General features: G+C 45.3%; 1 protein-coding gene and 1 long non-coding RNA gene across 7 annotated transcripts in view; one reads left to right on the top strand and one right to left on the bottom strand.

Moving 5' to 3' along the window:
• Positions 1-25,229, bottom strand: part of LOC146200263 (coiled-coil domain-containing protein AGAP005037) — a 344,563-nt gene that overhangs the window by 9,965 nt on the left and 309,369 nt on the right. For all 6 annotated transcript variants that reach the window (XM_084595461.1, XM_084595456.1, XM_084595457.1 and 3 more), the window contains one exon: positions 1,715-2,218. In XM_084595461.1, coding sequence (XP_084451587.1) covers positions 1,715-2,218 — 504 coding nt within the window. The remainder of the gene's footprint in view (positions 1-1,714; positions 2,219-25,229) is intronic.
• The window catches only part of LOC146200264 (uncharacterized), a 186,890-nt gene continuing 168,584 nt past the window's right edge, over positions 6,924-25,229 (top strand). Inside the window, exon 1 of the long non-coding RNA XR_014705218.1 lies at positions 6,924-7,161. This is a non-coding gene — a long non-coding RNA (uncharacterized LOC146200264). The remainder of the gene's footprint in view (positions 7,162-25,229) is intronic.

Here is a 25,229-nt window from a genome sequence, read left to right as displayed (position 1 = left end):
CGGAAAGCTTAAGGGTTATATTGAAGACAGCGGAACGAGGTACGGAATTGAAAATGATAGGTGTAAGAGTGGCATGGGAATATGGAAGATGGTTCAGGGAACAAGCACAGGTTAACGATATCCTTTTCTAAATAAAACGAAATAGCTACAGACAAGGCATATATTGCCAGGTCAAGCTATACTCGCGGACAAATTTTTGTGGCTATGGAGCCAAGGCTACGGGGACGGAGCTTTCGTCATGGTGTTACTACGCCATGTAGTTCCGACATATCTGGCCTCAGGTACGGTTTCGGTTACAATCCCGCCTTTGCTTGAAATCATGGCCTCCGAGCCGCCAACGACGCAGAAACGTCTTTCTTTACGCTACTGAAGCTGTAGGTGAACGTATATTCGCGGTTAATGTATATCACACGCTATGTACGTTGCTGAAGCAAGCGCATTGCGAAAGCGCACAGAAAACGACGGAGCTGCCGGCAGATGGTGCAGCCAGCCCGTTTGCACGGTGTCGTGTACTGAAATTAAAATGTACTACGCTAAAGTTGTACTGCCCTATATTGTAGTACAATCTTGATGTAATAACAACATAGGCATTTCTGTAACTATAATATTCCAGAGCACACTCCCCGTAATTAATCAGGGGACTATATTCTGCTGCGCAGTGAGCTGATGCGTTTTGGCTCTGTAGCTTTGGCTGCATAGTCACATAAACTGGTCCGGGAGTGTAGCCGATCGTTCTTGAATGCAATGGAGTGGATCCTTAGAGAAGGGAAGCATGGCAATTCATATGTTCATATATAGATGAGGAGGTCTCGGCTAGCACAGGAAAGGATTAATCAGAGGGAGAGGGACATACTTTTGTCCTGCAGTGGATGTATCGGCCTTGTCTTAAGTAACTCTCCAACGGAGTTAGCTTCTAATTCTTACAGAGGAATGCTGAAGGCGGCTCTAGGCACAAGAGAGGTCTTGAAAGGTGAAGAGAGAGGTTCTGTTGCTACCGTAGAGCTACAATGTGTATGAAACAAACTCCGCCGGCTGAGAGGTTTAGCTGCGGCGGCACTATGGAAGATGATGAATATGTATAAAAATTAGGGGGATACTTAAGCGTCACAATTAAGAGTAGACGCTCGACCCCTTTTTAATTTTGCTTTCTTTTCATTTGGTTGTGTTTTGAGGAAAGGAAGACCCAGTATATGTCTCTTATCCCTTATCACTTAACGGCGTACAATTGGAAGAACATATGTCGCCGGTTCAAATCCTTATCGCTGGACTAGCAAATGGGTGCTATGCTAACTAGGAAGCAACTTCGCGAATGGAAACGCCCTCGATGCTGCACAAAAAAATACTTCTATACAATTTCGCCACGAAATCATGCGCGTAATTTTTCCGACACGTTTTTGCGCAACATATCAGTTCTGGTGTACGATGACGGCTACGAATTTTCGGCCGGTCGAGGCTGGTACGCTATCGCGTAATATAACGTCTCGGAAACTCTTCAATGCCGCGTCACTCTCGAGGTATCTTTTCATTCGCTGCCTGTGTCTGAAGGTGGCGACCACTCAATGCGAACTCGGCAGTCCAGCCATCCCATTTCTTCGCGCTCATCGCATCTCGCACGGGCGGATTTTCGCAGTATATGAGGCTGTGGTCTCTAGACTATAGTGCGATGTGGATTTGTTTGTTTTTCTGGCTATCTCAACCATGAAATGGCACGCACCTGGTGCCGCGAGTCTAGCAGCTCCTGGCGGCTGCGCGCCTGCAGCCCCTCCTGCGAGTTGACGCTCTCGCTGCTGCTACTGTTGGAGGAGAGCTGGTCTCGACGGCCGCCGCTGCTGCTGCTGCTGCTACTCGCGTCTTCTCCGGCCAGCGCGTTGGTGCGCACCGGCTCCGAGCGGCTCCGCTGTGGGCCCGTCGGCGACGTCACCGGGGACTTGCTCGTGGTGCGCGGCGGAGGCGGGGGCGGAGTCTTCTTGCTGCCGCCGCTGTCTACGACGATGACAGTTGCCCCGGATGGGGGCGGCTTTCCGCTTCCCGCGGAGGAAGAAGATGAGGCCTTGACGGGCGAGTCGGCCGACATCGGACGGCCGCGCTTGTCCGCCGGCTTCGAGAACGTCTGCAGCTCGTCCAGCAGCGCGTCCAGGGCGTTCTCCGAGCGCGCTGCGGGGCTGCCTTTGCTGCCGCTGTCGCTTCCGCTGCCGGCCGGCTCCGCCGCGTCGCACGTCTGCGCGGAATCCGCAGCCGCAAGCGCCATGTTATTGATGGGCCCAGACAGGCTCGACTGCCTCGACTTCCGGTCACCATAGCATTCCCTCCAAACGTCTGTGGTGCGGAAGCGCGTTGGAGGAACGACGTTCAAAGGCTCCCTATCACCGGCATCCTTCCTGGTGAACCATCGCGCTCTCGCGCCACAGAGTTTGGCAAGCATGAGCGCAAAGAATGTTACTCTCACGCATTCGGCTCACTCGGTAGCTGAAGCTCAGACAAGTAGAAAATAACCGGTCCTTTGGCGGAGACTGGATTTAAATACCTTATGCAGTGTTCATTTTGTGCACGCTATGTGTTTATAGGCGGCAGTACATGAGACGGGTGTCGGACTGCGGGTTAATTCAGACTTTCTGATGCTTCAGACTGGAAGTTAGATATCTGCATCAAAACAAACAGACGAAGACAGCCAAATCTGGTGTCTGCGAACAACTTGGTCCGATGACCTTGGGTTGCAAGGATAGAACAACAGGTATAAAACCGTGGTTGTGATCTACATTTGGAAGTGGAGAAGCCCGGAACACTGTGTACGTAGTCAAATGAGTTTCCCTGCAAAATAGTTGATGCCGATGTCAGCGTCTCCGTTGGCGAACTATTTTAAGCAAAAGATTTTAAAGTTGGATAACAATGCATTTTTCTCCTGTGCCCTGTCAGGCAAAAAAAAAAAAAAATATGAAAATCCTCTGGACTAACAGTTACACTATTAAGGGATGGAAAAGGACAAATAAAGATATATATATATACCTTCGGTATATACCAATATGCAGAAGACTGCAGAGACTGCAGAAGAATATGCAGAAGACTGCAATATGCAGAGAATATGCATATCAAAATCAATATGCAGAAGACTAAGGTAATGTTCAACAGCCTCGGGAAGGAACAGCAGTTTACATTAGGTAGCGAATCACTGGAAGTAGTAGGCGAATATGTCTACTTAGGACAGGTAGTAACTGCAGATCCGGGCCATGAAAAGGAAATGACAAGAAGAATAAGATTGGGATGGAGCGCATTTGGCAAGCACTCACAGATTATGACTAGCAGCTTACCGGTATCGCTCAAGAGGAAAGTATTCAACAGTTGCATCTTGCCTGTACTCACCTATGGGGCTGAAACATGGAGGCTAACCAAGAGAGTTCTACTTAAGTTGAGGCTATGGAACGAAAAATGGTAGGGGTAACATTAAGAGATAGGAAGCGTGCAGAGTGGGTCAGAGAAATAACTCAAATTTCCGACATTCTAGTGGAAATTAAGAAGAAGAAATGGACATGGGCAGGACATGTAGTGCGAAGAGAGCATAACCAATGGTCGCTGAGGGTAACAAACTGGATTCCAAGGGAAGGAAAGCGTAGCAAGGGGCGGCAGAAAGTTAGGTGGGCGGATGAGATTAAGAAGTTCGCAGCGGTCAAGTGGATGCAGCTAGCACAGAACCGGGTTAAGTGGAGAAATATGGGAGAGGCCTTCGCCCTGCAGTGAGTATAGTCGGGCTGTTGATGATGATGATTATTATGATACCTTCGGTAAAGAACATAAGGTTGTCTTGAATTGGACCTCGTCGAGCCACAGTTTATATTTCCATCTATTTTGTTGTTTCTATAGCTTGCCTGCTTCAGAAACTTCTCCATGTAAGTTTGCTCTGAAGGAATTTCCACTCACCTGTTGCATTTTGCAATCACCACACTTTCGATAACATTGTTAGAAATTCACCAGTGGAACTGAGTCCTGCACGGTCTTGTTCACAGTAGAGAACATTTGCTCGCATTCATATGTGGATAACTATGACGATCGGCAGCATAGAGAACGCAGCTTTATGAGCTCCGACCATTCCGCCTACTCTCGAATGTTTGCAGTTGTGCAAATTGCATTTCGCACCTATCGGCTCGCTCAAAATGGCTGATGGAAATTTATATGCCGGGTCTTTGTTTCTCTTCGATGAGGCGGACTTCGCCCCGCGACGGCCAGAGCGCCCGCCTACGCAAGCGCGACGCTCGCCCTGGCAGATGGACCGGTTCTCTTGTCCTTCGCGGATGGGGACTCGTGTGGCGGCCGCAAGCCGGAGCGCTCGCCCCGGCAGACGCAACCCTAGTCCCGGCAAATGGAGGGGGCTTCGCTGAGGGACTTGAAACGCTCATATAACAGGTAAACGTCGTGAAAAAACCAAGGCCAAACTTTATCTCTTTCTTTGACAGTGAAGCGCGGATATATGTTTACAAGTGCAAAAGTACACGAATTCATATCGAGGCTCCTATCACGTAATAGAACTGCGGAACACCGGTCTCGCACTCTAAGACGCGGCAGCTGGTCACACCCCGTCCCTTAAAAAAGAAAGAAAGACGGAGCGATATAGAAGGCCAAACTCGCGAACAAGAGCCTAGCAAAAGCAACAGACTTGGCGATAGGCACAGAGCAAACTAAACAATGTGAGGTTTGCTGAGGCAGTTATGAAGTTAGAAATCATTTCTAGTATCTCAGAGAGATCACAGAGGTGACAACAACGTTGCAGCGGCTGAGGATGGTAGCAGCGGTTGTTAGCCTTTCAATCTGGATCAACGTACCACCTGCACAAGAGCGCTCTGTTTTCATAAAATTTACTTGTCGCAAAACGTCAGGTAAGATTCGTCAAATGGTAAATCGGGTTTAAAATATTGGAACAGCCCACGGGAAGGTCGAGAGAGTTAAAGCGATATCTAATAGTAAGAAGCGCTGGAAAACACTACGCTGCTATATATGACGCACTTTTTATGACCAAACTTTATTTGAATAACGAGAATTTCAGTTCGAATTTGTTATCGTTTCTTTCCCACGTTTAAAAGGAAGCTGAAGCGGTTTTCAAATTGCATGAAATTCGATGGTTGCAAAGAAGGGGTTTTGTTAATCAAGTGTGTCAATTTTTTATTTTTTTTTTTTTTTTCAATTCTGTTGATAAGAAAACAGGAATCGGTTGTTAAAAACACGCCGCGGTCACGCCTTCGTCGCTGCCGAGAGCGGCGGAGGCGGGGCGTCGAAACTGGGGAGCAGGCGGCTGTGACGTCAATTTGGGAATGCTGGCCGGCCGCGCGTTTTACACGCTTGCTACACTCCGTCCCGCGCTTTAGGGATCTACGCATCAGCGCAGTCTGCTGCTGGTGCCGTTTGTTTTTTCCACTTCTATCATTATGTGCTGAAGGTTCCGCGTGTTCAAAGATCCCATGAGGTCAACCAGCAGATACGCAGCTGTTGCGGAGTGGCGCTCCGCGCTGTTCGACGCCCTCCGAGTAGTGAGTCTCTTTTCAGTTCAGTTAGTCGTTCAGTCGTGTCCGACTCTTCGTGACCCTATGGACCATATCACGCCACGCTTTCCGGTCTCTCATTATCCTAACATTTCATTTCCTAACAATCCTAACAACAGAGCCTCTTTTGCTCTGTTGTAAAATAAACGTCGTTCAGTGTTCGAAAATTGTTTTTTGTGTCATTAGAAAACAAGCATTCCTGTGAGTGCGTGAAGCAACTGGTGGCTACTAGCCCGGCGTTTCGTTGTGCGAACTTTGGTGGTCCAGACGACATGGTGTTTTGTAGTCTCCCAAAGGATAACAAACTTCGGCGCTGTGGGCCTCTCTTATGAAAAGGAAAAAAAAAAAAATTTGCCTTTGGAATCAGCTGTGTCTTGCACTGATAATTTGCATGCCGGTGACTATAATCGAATCTTGGCAGCGATTGCGGCCATTTGGGATTTCAATTAAATGAGCACAACTGAAGTCCGCGGCCGTTCTTTGTTCCCGCACCTAATTAGGTTAATACATTTGCTGCACTGCTGGTTTCACCGTCGTTACGCTTAACCGAAAATACTGAATTAAAACGTGATTCGCGGCTCACTGTTGTTACACAGCTCGCCGCCCTTCTCGGCTATATCAGCAATTACCAATTAGGTACAGCAAACGAAATGAACATGATCGGTACAGTGAATCTGCATTGCATTAGTAATTTATGACGCAGTGTCTGGATTGCCGTGCTGCTCGCCCTGCAACAGCGCGCTCAAGCATCGTCCGAACGCAGCACTGCCTCCACATGCCACGCCGGCCGCGCCTTCCGTAAGCTGTCCGTGGATCCCTTGCGATAGCTTCAAGAAAGCGTGCTTAAATTTATTGCTGTCTTAAATACTAAGCGTAGGGATATCGGGATGTCAAAAATTAACCATTATTGAGGCTCGCTGACGCGTACCGAGATGTTGGTAGGATAGCTGCGATGCAAGCAAGTTTCTCTTCACAGCTGTGTAGCGGCAGTCGCCGGTGCCGACGCTGCTCATCCGACCATCTTGTCGGTATACATTAGCTCATCTTCTGAGGCGGCGCCGTGATAAATGATATCTTCATTTAATTGTGAGACAAAGTGATTTGCAGTAGGCAGTTGTACGAGTAGCCTGTTTACTACAGCGCTGCTCAATTTCCAAGCGTCCTCTGCTGTGGCGCCGATGCGAAACAAAATATAGGCCTAGACGACCAGGGAGTGGGTTCGTCCAGAGCGCACGTCTGCCACGCTCGCTGCCGGCACCGTTCCGGTAAGCTCGCTTCATCCGGCGCTGCTGGCGCTGCGAACATGTCTGATTTCATGATGCGGTTGAAGCTGGACCATTTTCGACCTTGCGTTGAACAGCGCACCGCGCAAATTAGCTGCAAATGTATATAGGACGGGCAGCTACAGCTGCAGTACACGTGCGTTTGTTGTTACGCCGTAGGGCGATACTAGAAGGTTGTATAAACGCGCTGTCGACTATGATTGCATCATATACAATTCCTATTCCTTTTGTTGTTACTGAGACGAGCTTTAGTGTGTAAAGGGCAGTTTTTAAAGCGGGCCAGCTCACTTTTCGACTCGCGCATGATATGCTGACTTTGATTTCGCTGTCAACGTACTCGGCGAACGTGTACGGTAAGTTTTACAAGTGTTTTACGTTGTTCGAATAATGAATAACATTTTAGATCGAGCTCTCAAGTCCCCTGAAGCGACGCGCACTCAGCAACACCTCCGGCGCCGGCCTCGCATACCCAATTACTTGACGTCATGATGGGTCCGGCCGATTACAGACAACAGCGGCGTTTTCTTGGAGGGCGGTCACGCTGGTGCTCGTTTTCTTGTAAAAACAGTCGTTTGCGCTCCTGTCTGCCTTCTTCGAGTAGGATAGTCTTGTTCAGCGGACAAAAAAAACTATAAAATGCCGCACATACCTCATCTTTTGCGGAATACGTTTCAGCTTCCCTTTAAGCATTCTAAAACAGATAGTTACGTAACCGTCGCGGAGCCAGTCGGAGAAGGGAAGAAAAAACTTAGTTGACACAAAAGAATTTCTATGTGGATTTTGCCAGTGGAGTCGTTGTGACATGGTTGGATTTGAGCGACTGTTTATTCTCTACGCATTGGGGGTGTTCAGCCCCTATTTTGCGGGCCGAACGAGGAGGAGGAAAGCGCGGTCCACTTCAATCCCGGCTAATTCGAGAAGCCTCTTCTTACCAGGAGATGCGTTGCAGGACCGAGAAGGAAACGTCTCTTTTTTATATCTCTCTCTTTTCTCTCTTTTTTGTCTATTTCTTTTGAACTTTTTAACACGACTCCCGATACATCCTAGCGACCTTTTAATATGAAGCAGTCCAGGGCGTCCTTTCGATCGTTGTATGATGGCCGGGTTGCAGGTCTTCCTTGGGATTAGCAGGTTTTGCGGCGCCATTCAATTCGTCGTCGTGTTCTTTCGCAAGTTATGTCAGCATGTCAGTGCAACCAGAGCCACGAAAATATTTTGTGCTCGTGGCGTTCGAAATCCGTCCCTCACTTGTGAAGCCGCTTCTGTTTAGTTCCGCTTCTGAGGCTTGCGCCGAGCGCCGAGCGACGTGAATCCTTTGCTTGTCGGCTTATTACAGCCATGGTAGTGGTTAACTCTCGTGCTTGTGACTTTAGAATGCGCTGCGGCTCGCTAACCTCCCCTGCTTTAGACAACAAAAGTGGGCGCTGTCTCGCGCATTTCTAGATCCACAAACGCACCCGAAGAGCAGGCTTTCACTGTTGATGGCACCGTTGCTGCATTGTCTCTTCGGAAACTTGTTCGAATACGACTCAGATCGACACGGTAATAAAGCCGACACGCAGAAGAGCAGGTACATCGTGGGAGGTAGTGGACCAAGCACAGCAATGCGAATGTATGGGTTAGGATAGGTCAGTGTAGGTTAGGAGCATGGTTAACCTCACCTCCAAACTGGCAGAGATAAAAAGTTCTTTAAATCAATGCGCAAAGAAAATTTCAATACGCCCTAATCGTCAATTACAAATTCACCGTTAATATAACGTAACGAAACCTTACTTCAACTTTCTCCACCTAATTCTCCTTGACCCATATTCCAACTTCATCCACCCTTTATCTGACTTCACACGCCCTTCCTGTGCACGACTTGCGAGGCCACTGCCTCATAGCACCACACAAGGCCTCCATAATTTTTCCTTCCTCACTTTTGGGGTACGGCGACGACTTTTCGATCGAACAATCTGTATACGCTTCTCGTTGCAATCGCTTGCAGATTCTGCTGCCATCTATACTTCATGCCTTTATTGTAATTGCCGGCTACGGGAGTAACTTAGCCTGCAGAGAGCATTCGCGCAACCGTGCCGTTTGTCCAGTATAACCAAAGAATTCTGGAGAAATATGAAGAGAACACAAGCGGTCTCCGCCCTTTGCTTGCCAGCCCTCGCGGCGAACAGCTCGTTCTCGAAGTGTTCGCGCCTCAGGATCCTTTGAAAACCTAGCAGAAGAGAAACAACCGCTATATATGCCTACACGTAACGCGCCGCAATGCAAGGAGCACGGCCACTTCGGAACGAGCTATAACGAGCGCAACTTGTGAAATGTGACTCCTGTGTCGTTTTCACACGTTAGATAGCGGTAAAAACGCGGACACAAAGAACACGAAACACAAGGGACACCCGTGTTTCGTGTTCTTTGTGTCCGCGTTTTTACCGCTACAAAATGATTCCAACAAGAAATCAACTAGCCCAACTTGAAGTTTTAACGAAGTTTTCACACGGTTCGTACAACCGTAAGCCAAGCATGAACCAACAATGTTTGTTTTGGTCGTGTTACAGTCCGTGCACTTGAACAATCTCCACTTCGGGCGCTCAGCGGGCGCGCTTTGTGGCAAGTGGCTGGTTTTACTCGACTGCCGCTCGCTCTACTCCGGCAGATCTTTTTTTTAATTTTTTTTGTAACCTCTGTGAATTCTCCGCGTTGTGCCCCACGCTCTGATGACCTGCTCAGAAGCTAGCTCTGGTGCCTATTGCTTGCTATACTCGGCCAAGCGCTGTCAGGCGTCGACCCGGATGGTGGATAATTGCTGTGCAAAGTTATTTCTGGTGGGTGCTCAGAAGAATAATTTTAATGCGAAAGCACATATTGGTTCATGGGTAGCATGGTCAGGACGTGTGGACACGAGGTGTGTACAGGGGATAATAACGATAAGAGGATCCAATTACCAGGTAATTAACAACAGATCATTAAAGATAATGAGATAAGTCATAAAAAATTAGTGCATAGGTGACTAGTCGTACTTATGATAATTACGATAATGGAAATGAGATAAGACAGTGATAGTTAATAATAATTATGGTCAACGATAGCAATAGTCAGTGAGAATAATAGCTAATGATATGTATTATGACAAGAATAAGAAAATAAATAAACTAGAAAAAGAATAAAACTAAATTATAATGTTACATAAATTTAAAGACTGAAAGGAACATAAAACAAACATGAAAATTAAATTCAAATAAAGCAAATAAAAAGAAAAAGTAGAGTAATGTCAAATAAAAGGATTGGACTGATTAAAAGTGAAGTAAAAATGATAAAAAGATCTGAAATAGGATAAGAGCGAAGAAAAAGGGAATTAGAACGAGTAAAGCAAAAAACAAAAAGTGGTAGACGCTGGAAAAGCAGCGAAAGGCTGAGTACGCTCATAATAGAACCAGGCACAGAACTCGCATTGCTTATCCATTTCCAAACGTAAAGAGGCTGAAGTACACCCCAGTAATCTTTTTTTTTCTCCAGTGTAGTTCAAGGCACTCAAGAGACTCTTTAAAAGAACTTGTATTCGGGCCTGACGGTTTTCAGCTTCAGACGGCATTATTAGCGCTAACCAAACACGTACACAGGAGACAAAGAACGACACGAGACTGGCGCTCGAGATGAGCACCAGTCTCGTTTTTTTTTTTTTTTTTTTTTTGTCTCCTGTGTACGCGTTTGGTTAGCGCTAGTAATGCCGTCTGAAGGGACCCTTAATCATAGCCACTACAGGCGCGTTTAAGAATTTGTACGATAGCTCGTAATACGCACCTGATCCAAGTTACGTGATCCTACAACGCGCACATAGAGGTCGTAATTGTAGAAAGAGGACTAATATAAGTTAGTTGCCTAACGGCGGCAGCGTTTGCTTGTTCTTCTCGCGGTCACTGAGCGACATTCTAAGTGACATCAACATCCGCAGTCCTCAGTGCATATGATGAGTAAGTGGCAAGTCCATGTGCGCTTGTAAGAAGCAAGTTAAATATTGCGGGTTGATCATGAATCTTACGTGAATGTTTTGAGCGTTATTTTTGGTGTGGCAACAAGCTATTTAAAAACATGCCCTGTTTCCTTCCTTGCGAAGTCAGACAGCCGCAGATGATATTCTGAACATATTTCGAAACACCGCCTATCCCCAGCCAACCATTAATATCAATTATACGTACCAGCAACGTGGAAACGTCTATGTTTCGATGTTTCGAAACATAGATGTTTCGATTTCGGTTACCACGCAAGCTGGTCCAGTAGGGGGAGGCAGTTGTCAGGCTGAGTCAACCCGACCCGTCCATGTTTACATGAATTCGCTTGTATCGGCCCGAGATCGCTGCTACACCTTGCGTCGTGCAAGCGAACCAGACTCCGTCGGGAGAGGAGGAAGAGAAGGAATGCTCAGACGAACAGCCCACGGTCCCGTCCAACCAACAAGGCGGAAACAAAGAAGGCGCTGGCCCGACGCGTCAGCGTATACATGCTCTTGGGTCGAGACCGCTGCAATCTTGAGGCTCTCAATTACCCGAAAATTCAATCGATATGAAAAACCACCCTGCCGTTTCTGAACGCAGCTCTTGGAGAGAACATTAGCGACTTCTAAGAAGCGATTGGCAAGGCTCGTGGGCAAATTTCAATGGTCAGATGTCCGATAGGCAATGGAAGCAAGCGATGTGCCCATCAGGAGCCCAAAAAGCGGCTATATTAAGACTACTAAGGCGAAATTCAGCGACAGCTGCTACGCAGGTCCTATATTGTCGCCAGTGAGGTTAGCATCCTGAAAAAGCTACTGAAGCTAATATGAGGGCGATGGTAATAGGCGGACGACATAATCACAGACGTTTGCACAAGTAGCAAATCTAACTCAGCAAGTTGCCGCGGAATACTACTGAAGCTCCTTCGTAGCTTCTCCGCTCACCTACGACGCCTTATTGCACCTCTGCTCCGGCAGCACGCACAGCGAAATCTTGACGATTGCGCCCAATGGAATCCGGTTCTGCGCTGCACGAAGCGCTACGTCTTGATGGCCTCGGTTCCGAGTCTTAGGCACGTCATAATGATAATTTAGGAGCAGGATCTGCTATCGCCGGTGGTCGAAACACGCCCAGCGAGGCACGTCACACTAAGCAGTGGTGGAGAGGAAAACGGATGGGTTCGCGCCTGCAGACCCCGCTTGTCACCGACCTTTCGGATAGAGCCTTTACTCCTCTCCGTTCGCTGCAGCTTTTTTCTCGCACTCTTTTTCTCATGCCCTCCTGTGGCTATTGTGCACGAGGCTGCCCAGGTAGCACAAATAATTGGATAAATATTGGTACTGTGTTGGCTGTGCACAGGTCCTATGTACGACCTGACATTCTCAACATAGTATCAATACTGGGCTGAGGGTCCGTACCGCCTGGGATATCCTCAAGAGCAGCCGCTGTCAATTGAAGTGAAGCAAGAGTGCCGGGCTGTTCTGTAGTCAAGCCAGTGTCCAGGTAGCAAGAAGGAATTTACATGAAATACTGACTCTTGAAGAAGGCAGGAAAACAACTTAGGGTCCAAAAATTCAGTTTACATAGCTTTGCCAACAGAAATAAACTGGAACCAATTGCGAAATTCTTACTTCCAATAGATATAACTGAGTCGAGGGAGGGACCCATCGAGTTCAACTAGACTTACCAATTGGAATGAACTGCAATCAGTGGGACCAATCAGAAGGTTATTGCTTCCAATCGGTTACCCCTTAGTCATAATTGAAATGAATTGAGTTCAAGAGGACTTGCTCATTAGACAAACTTAGTGTCTAGCTGCTCTCAATTGCACTAGTGTTGATTGGATGGTCCAAGTGTGCTTTCAAAGTAAAAACTTAGTTTTTAACTGATTCCAATGAGACAAGCTGCTCCAATCGAACAGTCTATATAGACTGCCACTTGTACACAGCAGTAGTCTGTGAGGTCACGTTCGTATTGGACACACTAGATGCAATCAGTATGCCGACTGGTGAGCCCAGTTGGTCTTACCTCTCGCGCCAATATTTCTTGCCAATTTCACTCAATATATCCACTTGCACATTTGCACACCATACACAAGTGGCCAAACTGTTACTGTTCTTAATTAAAAGCTATCAGAGCTTATTCCGCTAAATTGTATGATCATTTGCGCTTTCTCTGCGGTAAACTATATGAGCGGGAGCAAGTCTGTTTTCTGGATATGTATTAGGCGTATACAAGGAGTAATAGCGCACTATTGTAATGCATGCTCGTTTCCTTTGTTTGATTTCTACACAAGCTGCATTTGCCAATATTTGAAACCATTCTGGAAAATGTTTGCATATAGAGAGTATCGCATATGGCGAATAATGTTTATGTTGCACCTTTGTCGTCCAGGTCATGTTTTGCATAAAATCAAGTAAAAATATTTTATTCATGTTTCCTGGACGTAATAACTGCCTGCAAGGTGCTTAATGCGTGCCACTTGGTGAGCTACGGTTACCTTCGAAGGGCCCGATCCGCCTATTTCACAAGGCCGGTCTGCGCATGCGCGCCTCTCTCCTGGTTGAAAACGAACCATCAACCCCAGCTGCGCATGCACAGTTCTTGGCCTCCGCGATCGGAGGAGCTAGAGCCAATCTCGGAGGCCATGTGCAGTTAATATGCGTGACAGGCGTATGCAACAGATGGCGGCAGCTGTCAAGAATACACATCGCCATTTTGCTGGCGGCTGCGTCTCCCAAGGACGTTTTCTACCCGCAGCAGACCAAGTTTCAACCACTCCCAGAGGGGGCCAGATTTTGTGAAAAAGGCGGATTGTATATAATCTGTGAGTGGAAAAGTACAGCTTGTTCAATTAGAAAGTGCTTTTTTTTTTTAGTGGAGAAATTAGACAAAAATGAGCCTGGAAATCGATACATCTGCCGTCTGAACACTTCTCAGTTACTTTGAAAACTTTAAGTGTTCCCAATCCAGCGTTTGTATATAAATTGATTTCTTCCTTCCAATGTAAGCCTGTACACTATGTTTTGTGCGCAAGAAAGAGATATATTTCATACGTTGGCGTTGTTTCGGAGAATAACGCCCGTTTACGCAGAATTGCCGTCAACCAATGGTCCCATAGGTTGGGTGCTTGAGCATAACAGCTTCGCCATTGCTCTTTTCCATTTCGTCATAACCTTCCTTCTCGCACTCTGGTTTTCATCTTTCTTCCATTTTCACGCTGACAGCCATTTGCGCATTCTTGGCGCCTCGAAGACGAATCTGTACTGGAGCGTATCATGAAAGAACATACCTGAAGCCGCCAAGATGCATCGATGCCTCAAAAATTGCACGTTGAATGAGCGGCATAGGTACCCTGTTCGTTCTTGCTCACTGTATTGGTATTTAAAACAGCGAGGAATTCATTGCATACGCATCCTTCCTGAAAATTCATAATTAGGGTAAGAACAACTTTTGTTAAAACAACTCGCATTTCGGGTATGCAGCGGTGCAGCCATTTGAAATGGTATTGAAACCTCATTAGAGCCCCGCAACCAGCGCGTCAAATGGCCTTTTGACAGTTTGACTAGCATCTCTGGGATATGTTTCCAGCTGGCAGTTTCCCTATAAATCATACCCAGAAATGGAGCAGAAGCGCACTTCTGTGCAGAATTTCTTGATGCAGTTGTTTTGCATTTCGCAAAATTTCACTAAAGCAGTCAGTATATGTGCAGATTCCCCCTCGCCAGTCTTAGTTTCTGCCTTTTGTGCTGCATCAAAAACGTTCCCTATTGGTTTTTGCGGCGGTCTTAACTACTTGGTGCTAGCGAAGAACAATCACAATCTTTTAAACATTTTTCTGTTAATTGAAAATTTAGACCAGTCCCATCAATGTTTAATGCGGTATTTTATGATATTTCACAGGTGCCTCAGTACTAAAATATATGTTCAAGAAAGCTGAACTTTACGTAGAAACTTCCAATGAGTCATGGCTTGAAATAAAGTGCTCACCTTAATTTTCCTTCCGCGGTAATTTATAAGTCTCTATTTCATCGCAGGCATTTAGGATACGATAGCGCACGAAATGTAGTTAACCGAAACCTTCGTTTTCAAAACTATCAAAACCAGCTCAAGAAAATATTCGACCTTGATTAGTCATTAGCATCAATTCGTCGCGATATGTTTACTTAACTGAAAAGAGTATACAAGTAATCGTAGCAGCAGTTTTTTGTTATAAGCTTAGTGACACAGTAAGTGATGCTGCATGGAAAGAAAAATGCGCACCGATTACAAAGGAGTCGCTTGTCAGTAACGACACACCTTCCGTCTCAAAATGTCTTAAAATGTCGTTATCTGTCGGCATCTGCATTAACTGTAAGAAATACGCGCTTAAAATAATGCATGCAGCAATGACAGCCTGTTATCTTGCCTTATCTAAGGCTGGACTTAAAACCCCAGTCTCACTCTCTAAACAAGGTGACTAGTCGCATGGCTAACGTCGACCAGCCCTATTATACACCTGCATTTGAACCGGATATCTAGCAATTACTATTCTTATTCACATTCATGTTGAGGTGCCCCTTCAGACACTTTCAAGCAGCAACACTTGCAAATGGTAGTATACATATCCTAGAGAAGCTGCACGGCCTGGATTAAAAGCTCAAACATCTCGAAATTTGCACATGAAGTTTCAGTGAGGCATACACACGTCGCAGACAGTTCTGCACAGCTGCACCGAGTCGTGTGAACAGACAACATATTTACTTAAGACATCAGAGTTTGAGACATTGACTCATCCTGTCTCATTGCTATCGCAGATTACTTGCATTATATAGTAGATTACTTGCTGAAATTGCTCAATTATTTGCTCTCTTCCATATTCACTAAAATCCCTTCTCTCAAAAACTAAGTCATCAACTCAACCTCGCATTCACTGCTCAATTTCTCTTAGCAAGTTGAGTTTCTCGCTAACATTCACTCGAAAACAATCGCTTTCTCAATCAAAGCAATACCGATTCACGTACCAGCAAGTTATGTGCTTTGCTGGTTCTCTTTGACCAGGAGGCTGCCATTACAGTAACTAACATACCCAATATACTCTACCAAAATTCCCCCGTAACATAATCTTAAAACGATGTACACAGGCACACCAGACGCTGATCCCAAACTCGCCTACTCGCTGGCAGTCCAATCATCATCCAATCAGTCCAATCAGGCAGTCCAACATTAAAACAACTCAATATTCATTCGCTCACAATCTCGTCTGGTTGTCTCAGGTCCAGTTTGGAAGACCAGCGTCGAAGAAAGTGAGCCTGCATTATAGAGGCTGGGAAATTCCAAAAAGTGAAAAAGCGGAGGCACACATGGGCCGAGGGAAGATTTTTGGCAAGAGAGTAAGTGGGAAGGAGTGAATGCAGGTGCCATCGCAGTGAATAACGGGTGCCAGAGTGTGAGTGCTGATGAGTGCACATGCTCATGAGTGTATGGGAGTGCGACTTACTGCAAGTGGGCATGGCCCGATACACGAACCACACAAAAAAAGGCAATCACTGCGTGATCAGCTGCCTTGGATACGCCCGACGCATACCATCACTTGCTTTGCGCAGCGTGGTCTCTCTACTCAGTCCAACGCTATATTACCACACTGAAGGCTCGCTGGGTGCCAAATACGGGTTTCAACTCATAAAAGCAGAAACATGATTACCGTGGCCTCTTTCCGTGCCTTTGAGGTCTGGCCTTCTTCACTGTTGATCGCACAGGTTGCGATTAGATAAAGAAACAGGAAAGACAAAAAGACGCACATTGTCAGAGACGTACACAGACTTAGTATAAAAATAGTCCAGGCACACGGGGAATGTTGTAAAGAAGGCACTTCGTTGACTGGGATTGGTCAAAACGCCTATGAGGTGTGAGGTGTCCCAAAGCAGCCGTCTTGCTCTTCGTTCTCTTTCTTGAAAGCCTCAAGGTACCAAAAGTATTTTGGGAGATACGAATTGTATCACTAGCTGCCGCCAACATCCGATCGAGAATCGCTACGATACCGTGGACCGCTCACTGCCAACGCAGGCACCAGCACTAGTAGAAAAACCTGCGGCGCCCGCTCCAGAAACGGTGATGCGGAGACCGGTGTAAACGAAGCGGTATGCTTTGATGACGATGAGGAATGGATAGCTGTCTAGAACAGTGAGTAACCAGAGAAAACATATGAACTCGGATTGTGTTCGTAGTGAAATGAACAGGCCCACATGACATGCTTCTGAGGATCGACTCTGCGTTGTATGTTAGATGCACCTTGAAACATCACTTGCGCTCGCAGTTAATATCTTCGCCGGTACAGTTTATGGAGCCAGATTCGAACATGGTGGCACTTATATACCTTGAAGTGCTTACAGCAACTCGCGTTTGGGTGAAGCGCTGGAGGCAGACAGCGCTCTGTCGTGTTGCTGAAGGCCAGTGCCAGCGAGAGTTCTTTGTGCTGGCAATGATTTCATATATCAAATTATACATAAAACGCGCTAATTTTCTGTAGTTTTACTCTACTGTAGCAGCCTCAGCCCCAAAACAAAGAGAGAAGTATACACGCCCAGTCTTCAGTGAAACAAAGCCTATTCCACGTGTGTGTTCCAGTTTTGTTTTACACTGGACGTCCAGCCAACCGATTAGAGAGATGGCTTGTAACATTGTCAAGTAAAATTCTGCCGAGCGCCTCCTATGATTAGCAACACTGATTACCATAATTTACTTCGGTCATTTGTTCGAGATGATGCGATAGCTACCGTATGGTACGATGTTCTTTTTTCTTACCGGTGCCCAGTCGGAAAAAAAGTATACAAACTTTTGTTGTTACGACAAAATTTCTGCGAGGTTTTTGACAGGAAACCTGTTGCGTTGACAGAGCTTTATGTAGTAACATCAGAATTTCCTGTAGTTATAACAGGAAAGTATTACAGAACTAGAGCCAACAGAAAACTACTCCAGAAAAAACTGCAGAACTACAGAAACATCTAACGTTCACGACAGAACTACATCATGTTTTCTTGTATCTTTGACACGGTTCTGTAGCTCTTTCCACTGGGTGCAGAAAGGTTATTTCCCTTACCGCCCCAGAGAGGCGATGAGTGGTATCAGCGCTGCCGCAAACTGCCACTGCACGTCAACAGATGGAGGAGGCGGATGTCGTGATAATTTCCTTACATCAAGGCTCCAGGTCTGCTTCGAAAGTCTTTGTCCGCTAGAGGCCTCCGTCACGGACAATCAGCTGACGCTAGAAATTCAGCCACAGGAAACGTGAATGACAACCTCCCAAACTTCCAATAATCTAACTACTATTAGTGGCAGAAAGCAGAACAAAGACAAAAAGGACTACAGAATCTTGCCACAAATATGACAAAATATTTTGTAGTTTATTCGCAACAATGCACATTACTCTATGAGTGCAGCACTTTTTGCAGTTCTGTGCTTTTCTGTAGTCTGCAGTTTTTTATCAGCTTTTGTATCTTTCGTGTAGTTACCGCGGAAGCTACACAAAAATCTGATGTGATTACAGAAACCTCTGTATTCATAACAGCTTCATCGCGAAAACTGCAGATCAATTCTGTTATAGCTGCAGAAACTCTTACTAACGTTTATGACTGGGGAAGGTTCACCTAATAAAACGCAGGCGGCGCGGACACCTCCCGATGGACTACTTTACAAATGCACATAATAAAGGACAGTGCTTCCTAATTTTCACGACGACCCAGCAGCTCCTGAAACTATGCAGGAGAAACTACGCGAGCGACGCACCATGCTTCTGTCGGCAACTTCGGATCCAAATTACAGCTTCTGTGTGCCGCTCTTCCGCAAGTCTTAAGGCTGACAAATATACAGAAATTTGCAAAATGCGAAGGGAGTAGCACATAAAGTTAGGCAGAAATGAAAAAATTTGATTCCAACACGTTTTGGCAAAACACATGTGGGAAGCCTCACTTTACGATGACGGAACTCCGGCAGCACCCCTACCCACACAGATTTAAGACAAGCAGTGCGCATTAGACAACGTCCCTCATTAGGGTGATATAAAAAATCCGTTAACTGAAATTCTTCAAATTCGTGCTCACAAAGTAACAATGCGGCACAAAGGAAAGTTGGCCTGCTTTGTCTACTCGCTTCATGCTTTGTCGCTGCGCCATTTCGTTGCGAAAAATAATCCACAAGATCAACCGGCATTTTTTGTTCACAATTGCATTTCCTTCTCTTTGATGGTGATAGGGGCTGAACAAGTCCATTGTTTCTGTTTTTATGCATAAAGAATCAAACTGAGAGCACTTCCAGATGAACAATGGTGTTAGCAAATTTAAGTTTAAGTTATGCTATTATATCGCACAGTTTCACAAGAGTCTAAACACCAATATAACCCTGTATTACAGTAACATAGACTGGTGGGTGCTGCGAAAATTGCAACGTTTTCACGTCACCTCCACATTACTCCATTATTTGATACGGTATTTCGAGAGATGCGAAGTACTTGGCCCACTACACCAGAAAAGTGCAACTGCTGGCAGGATCATGTTCCCTTCTCAGCAAGTACCTAACGTGTGACAAGAATCTTTGCACGTTGCCTCTCATTGTACAACCCCCTAGAACCCACTTCATTTCAGGGCTCCTCCTAATTTATTCTGGCGCGAAACAACTTATGTTCAATGTCATATTGCAATTTCTCTGTATCTCGCATTGATTTGCACAGCTGAATCGGGGGTGAAAGCGCAGGCCACTGTTTTTTCCCTACTAATTCGAGGCGCACCCTTTCACCTGAGGCGCGAGGAGGAAACGTCTCTCGTTCTTCTATCTTTCTATATATCTTTTGCATAACTTCTGTCTATCTCTTTTGAATGCTCGACCGCTGTGCCGCAACCACCTCGCAACCGTTGCACTGCAGTCTCCCCCTCGTGGTGTATTCGTTTGAATGGTGTGTTTCACCTTCGTGAGCTCCGCAAGCCGCTTTGCCGATGTTGCCTTGGGCGCGCTGACTGTGTCACCGGTCGCATTGTTTTTCTGCACGCGGTCGTCACGCCATGTCAGTGCAGCGACAGCTACAGCAAAGTTTGGTTTTGTGCTCGTGACCTTAGAAATCCTTTCCTATCTCGTGACGCCTCCCGTTTGGTCCCAGCTCCGCAGCTTTCGCCGGCCGTCTAGTGCCGTAAAACTTGTGTGTCAGTTTATCATGTTCACAATGGTGATTACCTTTCTTTTTTTGCTTGCGACCTTCGTCTGCGGTAGGGCGCGCTCACCACCCCTACGTCAGACAACGAAAGTGGGCAGAGTGAGCAACTTTTCCTGTTCGCAGGCGCCAGTGTTGAGCGTCAGTTCACCATGTTCACAATGGTGATTACCTTTCTTTTTTTGCTTGCGACCTTCGTTTGCGGTAGGGCGCGCTCACCACCCCTACGTCAGACAACGAAAGTGGGCAGAGTGAGCAACTTTTCCTGTTCGCAGGCGCCAGTGTTGAGCGTCAGTTCACCATGTTCACAATGGTGATTACCTTTCTTTTTTTGCTTGCGACCTTCGTCTGCGGTAGGGCGCGCTCACCACCCCTACGTCAGACAACGAAAGTGGGCAGAGTGAGCAACTTTTCCTGTTCGCAGGCGCCAGTGTTGAGCGTCAGTTCACCATGTTCACAATGGTGATTACCTTTCTTTTTTTGCTTGCGACCTTCGTTTGCGGTAGGGCGCGCTCACCACCCCTACGTTAGACAATGAAAGTGGGCAGAGTGAGCAACTTTTCCTGTTCGCAGGCGCCAGTGAAGCGTCTTGTGGTAGACAGCACCGCTTATGCGTTGTCTCCGGATACTTGTTCGGACACGACTGGGATTGACAAACTAATCAAATTCGAGGCGCAAAAGAGCCGATACGTCGTAGGAGGCAGTGGACCGAGTACAGCGAGGCGAGTGCACATATATAGTGATCTTTCGCCTGTGATGTACATATGTATTTTGCGTATTTTGCGTATGTTGCATTTTCACGAATGCCGCTCCATTTTTAGAAAAGAGTTCTAGCAGCTGACGTGTAAACTGGTTGAAGTGTGCCTTTCGGAGGTTGCCCTCCGTGCACACATACGCGCCTACTGTGTGTGAGCTTCGGAAAGCACGTGCAAGCCTTCCTCCCACCTGCCGCGCGTTTAGAGCAGCCCACTGTGCGAACGTACCCTCCCGTGTGCCCCAGTGATTCAACCCATATTTCGTCTTACAGATTATAGGGCACAACTGAATGGGGATTTGACGCTTGCTCCTGATTTCGTGGGCGCTAGAAGGGTATAGAAAATTTTACCCTCTGGCTGGAGTTAAAGTCACCACCTGAACATTCTGTCTGTTGCGCATTTGTTGCTGCTGCAGATATCTGATATCTTTCCGAGTGCCCTTAATGAATACGGGTAGCCTCATTTGGTCTTTCCTGAATGTTTTAGTTCCTTCCCCTAAGATCTTAATATACCTCCTTAATAAAACATTTCATACCCCATGATTGAAAGCCTGCTAGTGGTGCCTCCTGCTAAAAAAAAAAATCACTACGTATACTACATTAAGCCTGCGCAGTAAGAGGTGCTACAAAAACAAATTAACTAAACAATCTCGATGGTGTGAGTTCAACTGACAATCCTTGTGCCATTTTGCAGTGGAGAAAAATGGAAACAATTATTTCAACAAGGCTCTAATTACTATCAGCCCCTGTTGTTCTACTTAGTGCTGAAAGCTACAAAGTGCTGAAACCTTTCAAGGTATAGATAGGCCTTTCAGTCCCAAAGAAAATAACAGAAGCCTACAAGTTTCACTTGGGTTACTTAAAAGTACAAGCCTCAGAAAGGGTGGCTGTAGCTAGAACTTTTGCAATAATAAGAGGTTTTAATGAGTGTGAATAAACGAAGTGTCGTATTAAACACAATACAAGCTAATATCGAAATAAACTGCATCGATCTTACACAAAGCTCACGAAAATGGTCTGCCTTTGCCGAGGCAGCCACGATGAAAAAGGAGAATATCAGAGGACAACTTTCACGAATGACCGGTATATGCAAAACTTGTATACAATAAAGACGAAGTACCAATCATTGTAAAAGTGTTCAACCCCTCATCACGTGCATTTTCATTACGTTTAGCGCTTACATAAATTTGTTGCAAGCAGATTTTTACAGAAAAAAATAGGAACCCAAAACATTACTCGGTTAACCTTTTCCGACCCTGAGCGATGTGTGGGTGAAAAAAAAATCTATTTTTAACCCCGAGGAAGAACTTTCCGCATTTCAGCCCACGCGATCCGTTTGCGACACTTAAGGAAATTCAGCAGTCTCGCGGATTCCTGAAAAGGCATGCAAAGCAGCTTCTCATAACCACAGCAAATTCGCGCGGACCTAACTTTCTGGATGGTGTCCAATGTCCCATGCGCGCTCAGAAAATGTCAGCATTTTCTTTTATTTTGCTACAGAAATATAATTGGTTTATATAAAGAAAAATCTAGGTCCCCTAAAATCTGACGACTTCGACTCCTTACGTTCCAATACACGCGGATTCCATTCGCAATCTCAAAAAACGACATTTGCACAAAGAAATTAAAGCTTTCCGGTATAAGTAGTTTAAAACGAGACATGAAGCTTTTTTGCCTGGGCTTCAAAGGAACGTTGCTCTAGGAACAGCAGCTCATTTTATATTGCAGAACTTCTTGCCGGCGGGAAGGTAGAGGCCCTTAGGCGGCAAATGAAAATTTTGTCCTTACGATAGCAGCAGTCAAACATTACAAGAAGATGATCATTACAAGCAGATGGTAAACGGAATACGAAAAATACAAGCAAAACGAACACTTTAGTTCTGATGCATGAATGACATGAAGGCGGCCTTACCTGCATGCGTGGTCTAAGGAAATACTTGGGAAACACGTATATTTCCGAACCCGCTTAAGCAAGAACACATTTGAGTGAAAACTGCAGCGCTAGAGTAGGCATCTAAATCAATAACAGTCGCTGATTTAAAGACGAGCTCTCGTTAGAGACATCAAATCTCATAACTGCGAGGGTTTAAAATCGAAGGATGACAAAGAAATTGTGACAACGAATGTAGAAAACGAGAGCAAGAGGTATGGCTTTCGTCCTGACCAACGACGCTGCTTCGAGGGCATGTTATTTGCGTTCACAGCTGAGATAAACGTGACACTATAAGCATATATTTGCGAAGATTGCAGACAAGGCTTGCAGGACAAACTTTTGGCAGAAAAAAGTGCAATTTTTTAAATATCAAAAAGATATTTACAAAACCAATACATTGGATATACGTGCACTCTTCTTAGATTGTGATGCAGTTTGTGCAGTATAGAAAGCTTCACCGTTTACCATTAGGAGGTGGACATTATGCTGCTGGGGCAAAAGAAACCTTCACACAGGTATAAATATTGCAAAAAGACTTCGCTTAAAAATTTCGCATCTTGATGATAACCAGACTTTAAAAGATGTCAGAAAAGCGATGGAGTTACAAAATACTCGAAGGTAGAACACCACCTGTTCTTATAGTCATCTAATCTATTTTGGACATGCCAAACTGTACCTGACCACCATTTTGGGCAGTTGCTTCAATATAACTTCAAGTGGTTATATTTATAAGCATCAAAATATCGTACTATCCGAACAATGTATAACATGATTATGAAACCGATAATCCATTAGAAGGGTCAAAAGTTTATGTTGGTTGCGGTGATAGTAATTAGATACAAAATCAAACTTAAATAAAGGATTGATGATGGTAATTCTGTGTAGTTATTAGATGCAAACTCAAGCATAATAAAAAAAATCTGATGATGACACCTGCAGACATCAATAAAGATTGATAATCATATTGTGCATGTGAGTGCAAGAATGAGCTTCCACCATCTCCAAGCCTTAAATTTTAGCCTCAAATCGAGCCTGTTCCTTTCGAAAATATATAGTCACAATAGAGGGATAAGAAATGCAGTGTTATGCTAAACGTACAACTACGATGACTAAAAAAAAAATGTATGACTGAAACATATGAATTCAGAAAAAAAAATTACAAATCACCGAACGACAAACCCTATCATCGCCACAAGCAATTTTGTTTCATCGAGCACCTTCGCGGGATAACGTTAGGGGAAACGTTTTAACAGGATTACAGATGAAATAAAATAAGCCACGCCCTACAGGAGCTTCAGCTACCGAAGAGCATGTTCGGGCTCAAAATCGGGCTACGTTCTGTGGACACCAACCTTATCCGACCATCCCAGTGTGGAGTACCCTCTCCACAGGCTGCAGTATTGGTTTGGGGAGAGCAAAACAAAGGACATAAGAAACTTAAAAGCTTATTCCACTCAACCCACGATTGACCACAAAGAAGCACAAATATAAGCAAAAATAAATGGTATGACACTAAAACCGAACATTGAACCACAAATAAATACAGAGCTAAAGAAATCACAAAAATTAAGCTCTGTCCAAAATGATTACTATTCAAAAAAGCTCCACTCGTTATATATTAGTTCAGCAAAATGCGCTTGATTAAAAGCTACAATTTATGGCAGGTTTATAAAAAAACGTTCACAGTTAACCTCTCTCAGACATACCAAAAATGTCATATAAACACTTCGGAAAAAGATTTCAGTGCAAAAACGGGCGAAAAACTAATAATTCTGAAAAGAGACCAATGCAACGTCGACACGAGACAAGAACAAAATAAAAATCACGAACGAAACCAATATGCAAACAGAAACACCGTTTGCCTCTCAAGGAGTACTCCCAAAGCAGATTATTGCTATGAATTTTAAAATTAAGATCATAACAAAAAGCAGGGCCACGAGAGCCCGCTCTGAAGGAGCTTTGTCCAAAACGAGATCATGCCAAGAAAGCTCACGCTCATGCCAAAAATCTGCATCAAATCGGGTCAAACGAGCATGCGAACATCCGAGGGCCCATTGCTGCTTTGCGCAAGTTTGATATGCAGAACGATTGGTGAGCAGTGCATGACACTGCCCCTCTCGAATCTGATGCCATTCGTTAGTGATTTTATTGAATCCATGTGGCTAACCTCTAGGCTACGAGGGAAACAGTGGCGTCAGAATCCATCACATATTGCTGTTGCAACGCGAAAAACTTGCAAACTGCAACATACAGTGCTGCGTTGACAAGTAAAAGCAATGGAAACTAAAACTCGGAGCACATAGCAGAAGAGGTGATTCTGTGATCTATGCACAGTGTAGGAGGTGACAGAGATATAAACTCATGATAGCAAAAACGCGAGTTACTAATAATATCCCCTTTGTTACAACTGGTTTTGGAGGTCTGTAAGCACCAGCAAGTTGCACTGACCGCTGCAACCGAAAGCTTAAGCACTACGAAGTTCGCGGCATCCTCGTACTAGCATTCATAATCGAAGATATGAAGTTCAAAGTTAGAGGCTTTTCTTTACTACACTTGCAAAAGTTTGAATACTG

The sequence above is a fragment of the Amblyomma maculatum genome, chromosome 2, assembly GCF_055883805.1.
Source record: "Amblyomma maculatum isolate TAMU_Amacu chromosome 2, ASM5588380v1, whole genome shotgun sequence".
NCBI classification, from domain to species: Eukaryota; Metazoa; Arthropoda; class Arachnida; order Ixodida; family Ixodidae; genus Amblyomma; species Amblyomma maculatum.
The sequence above is the reverse complement of the archived record's forward strand: the minus strand, read 5'-3'. Positions and strand labels throughout refer to the sequence as shown.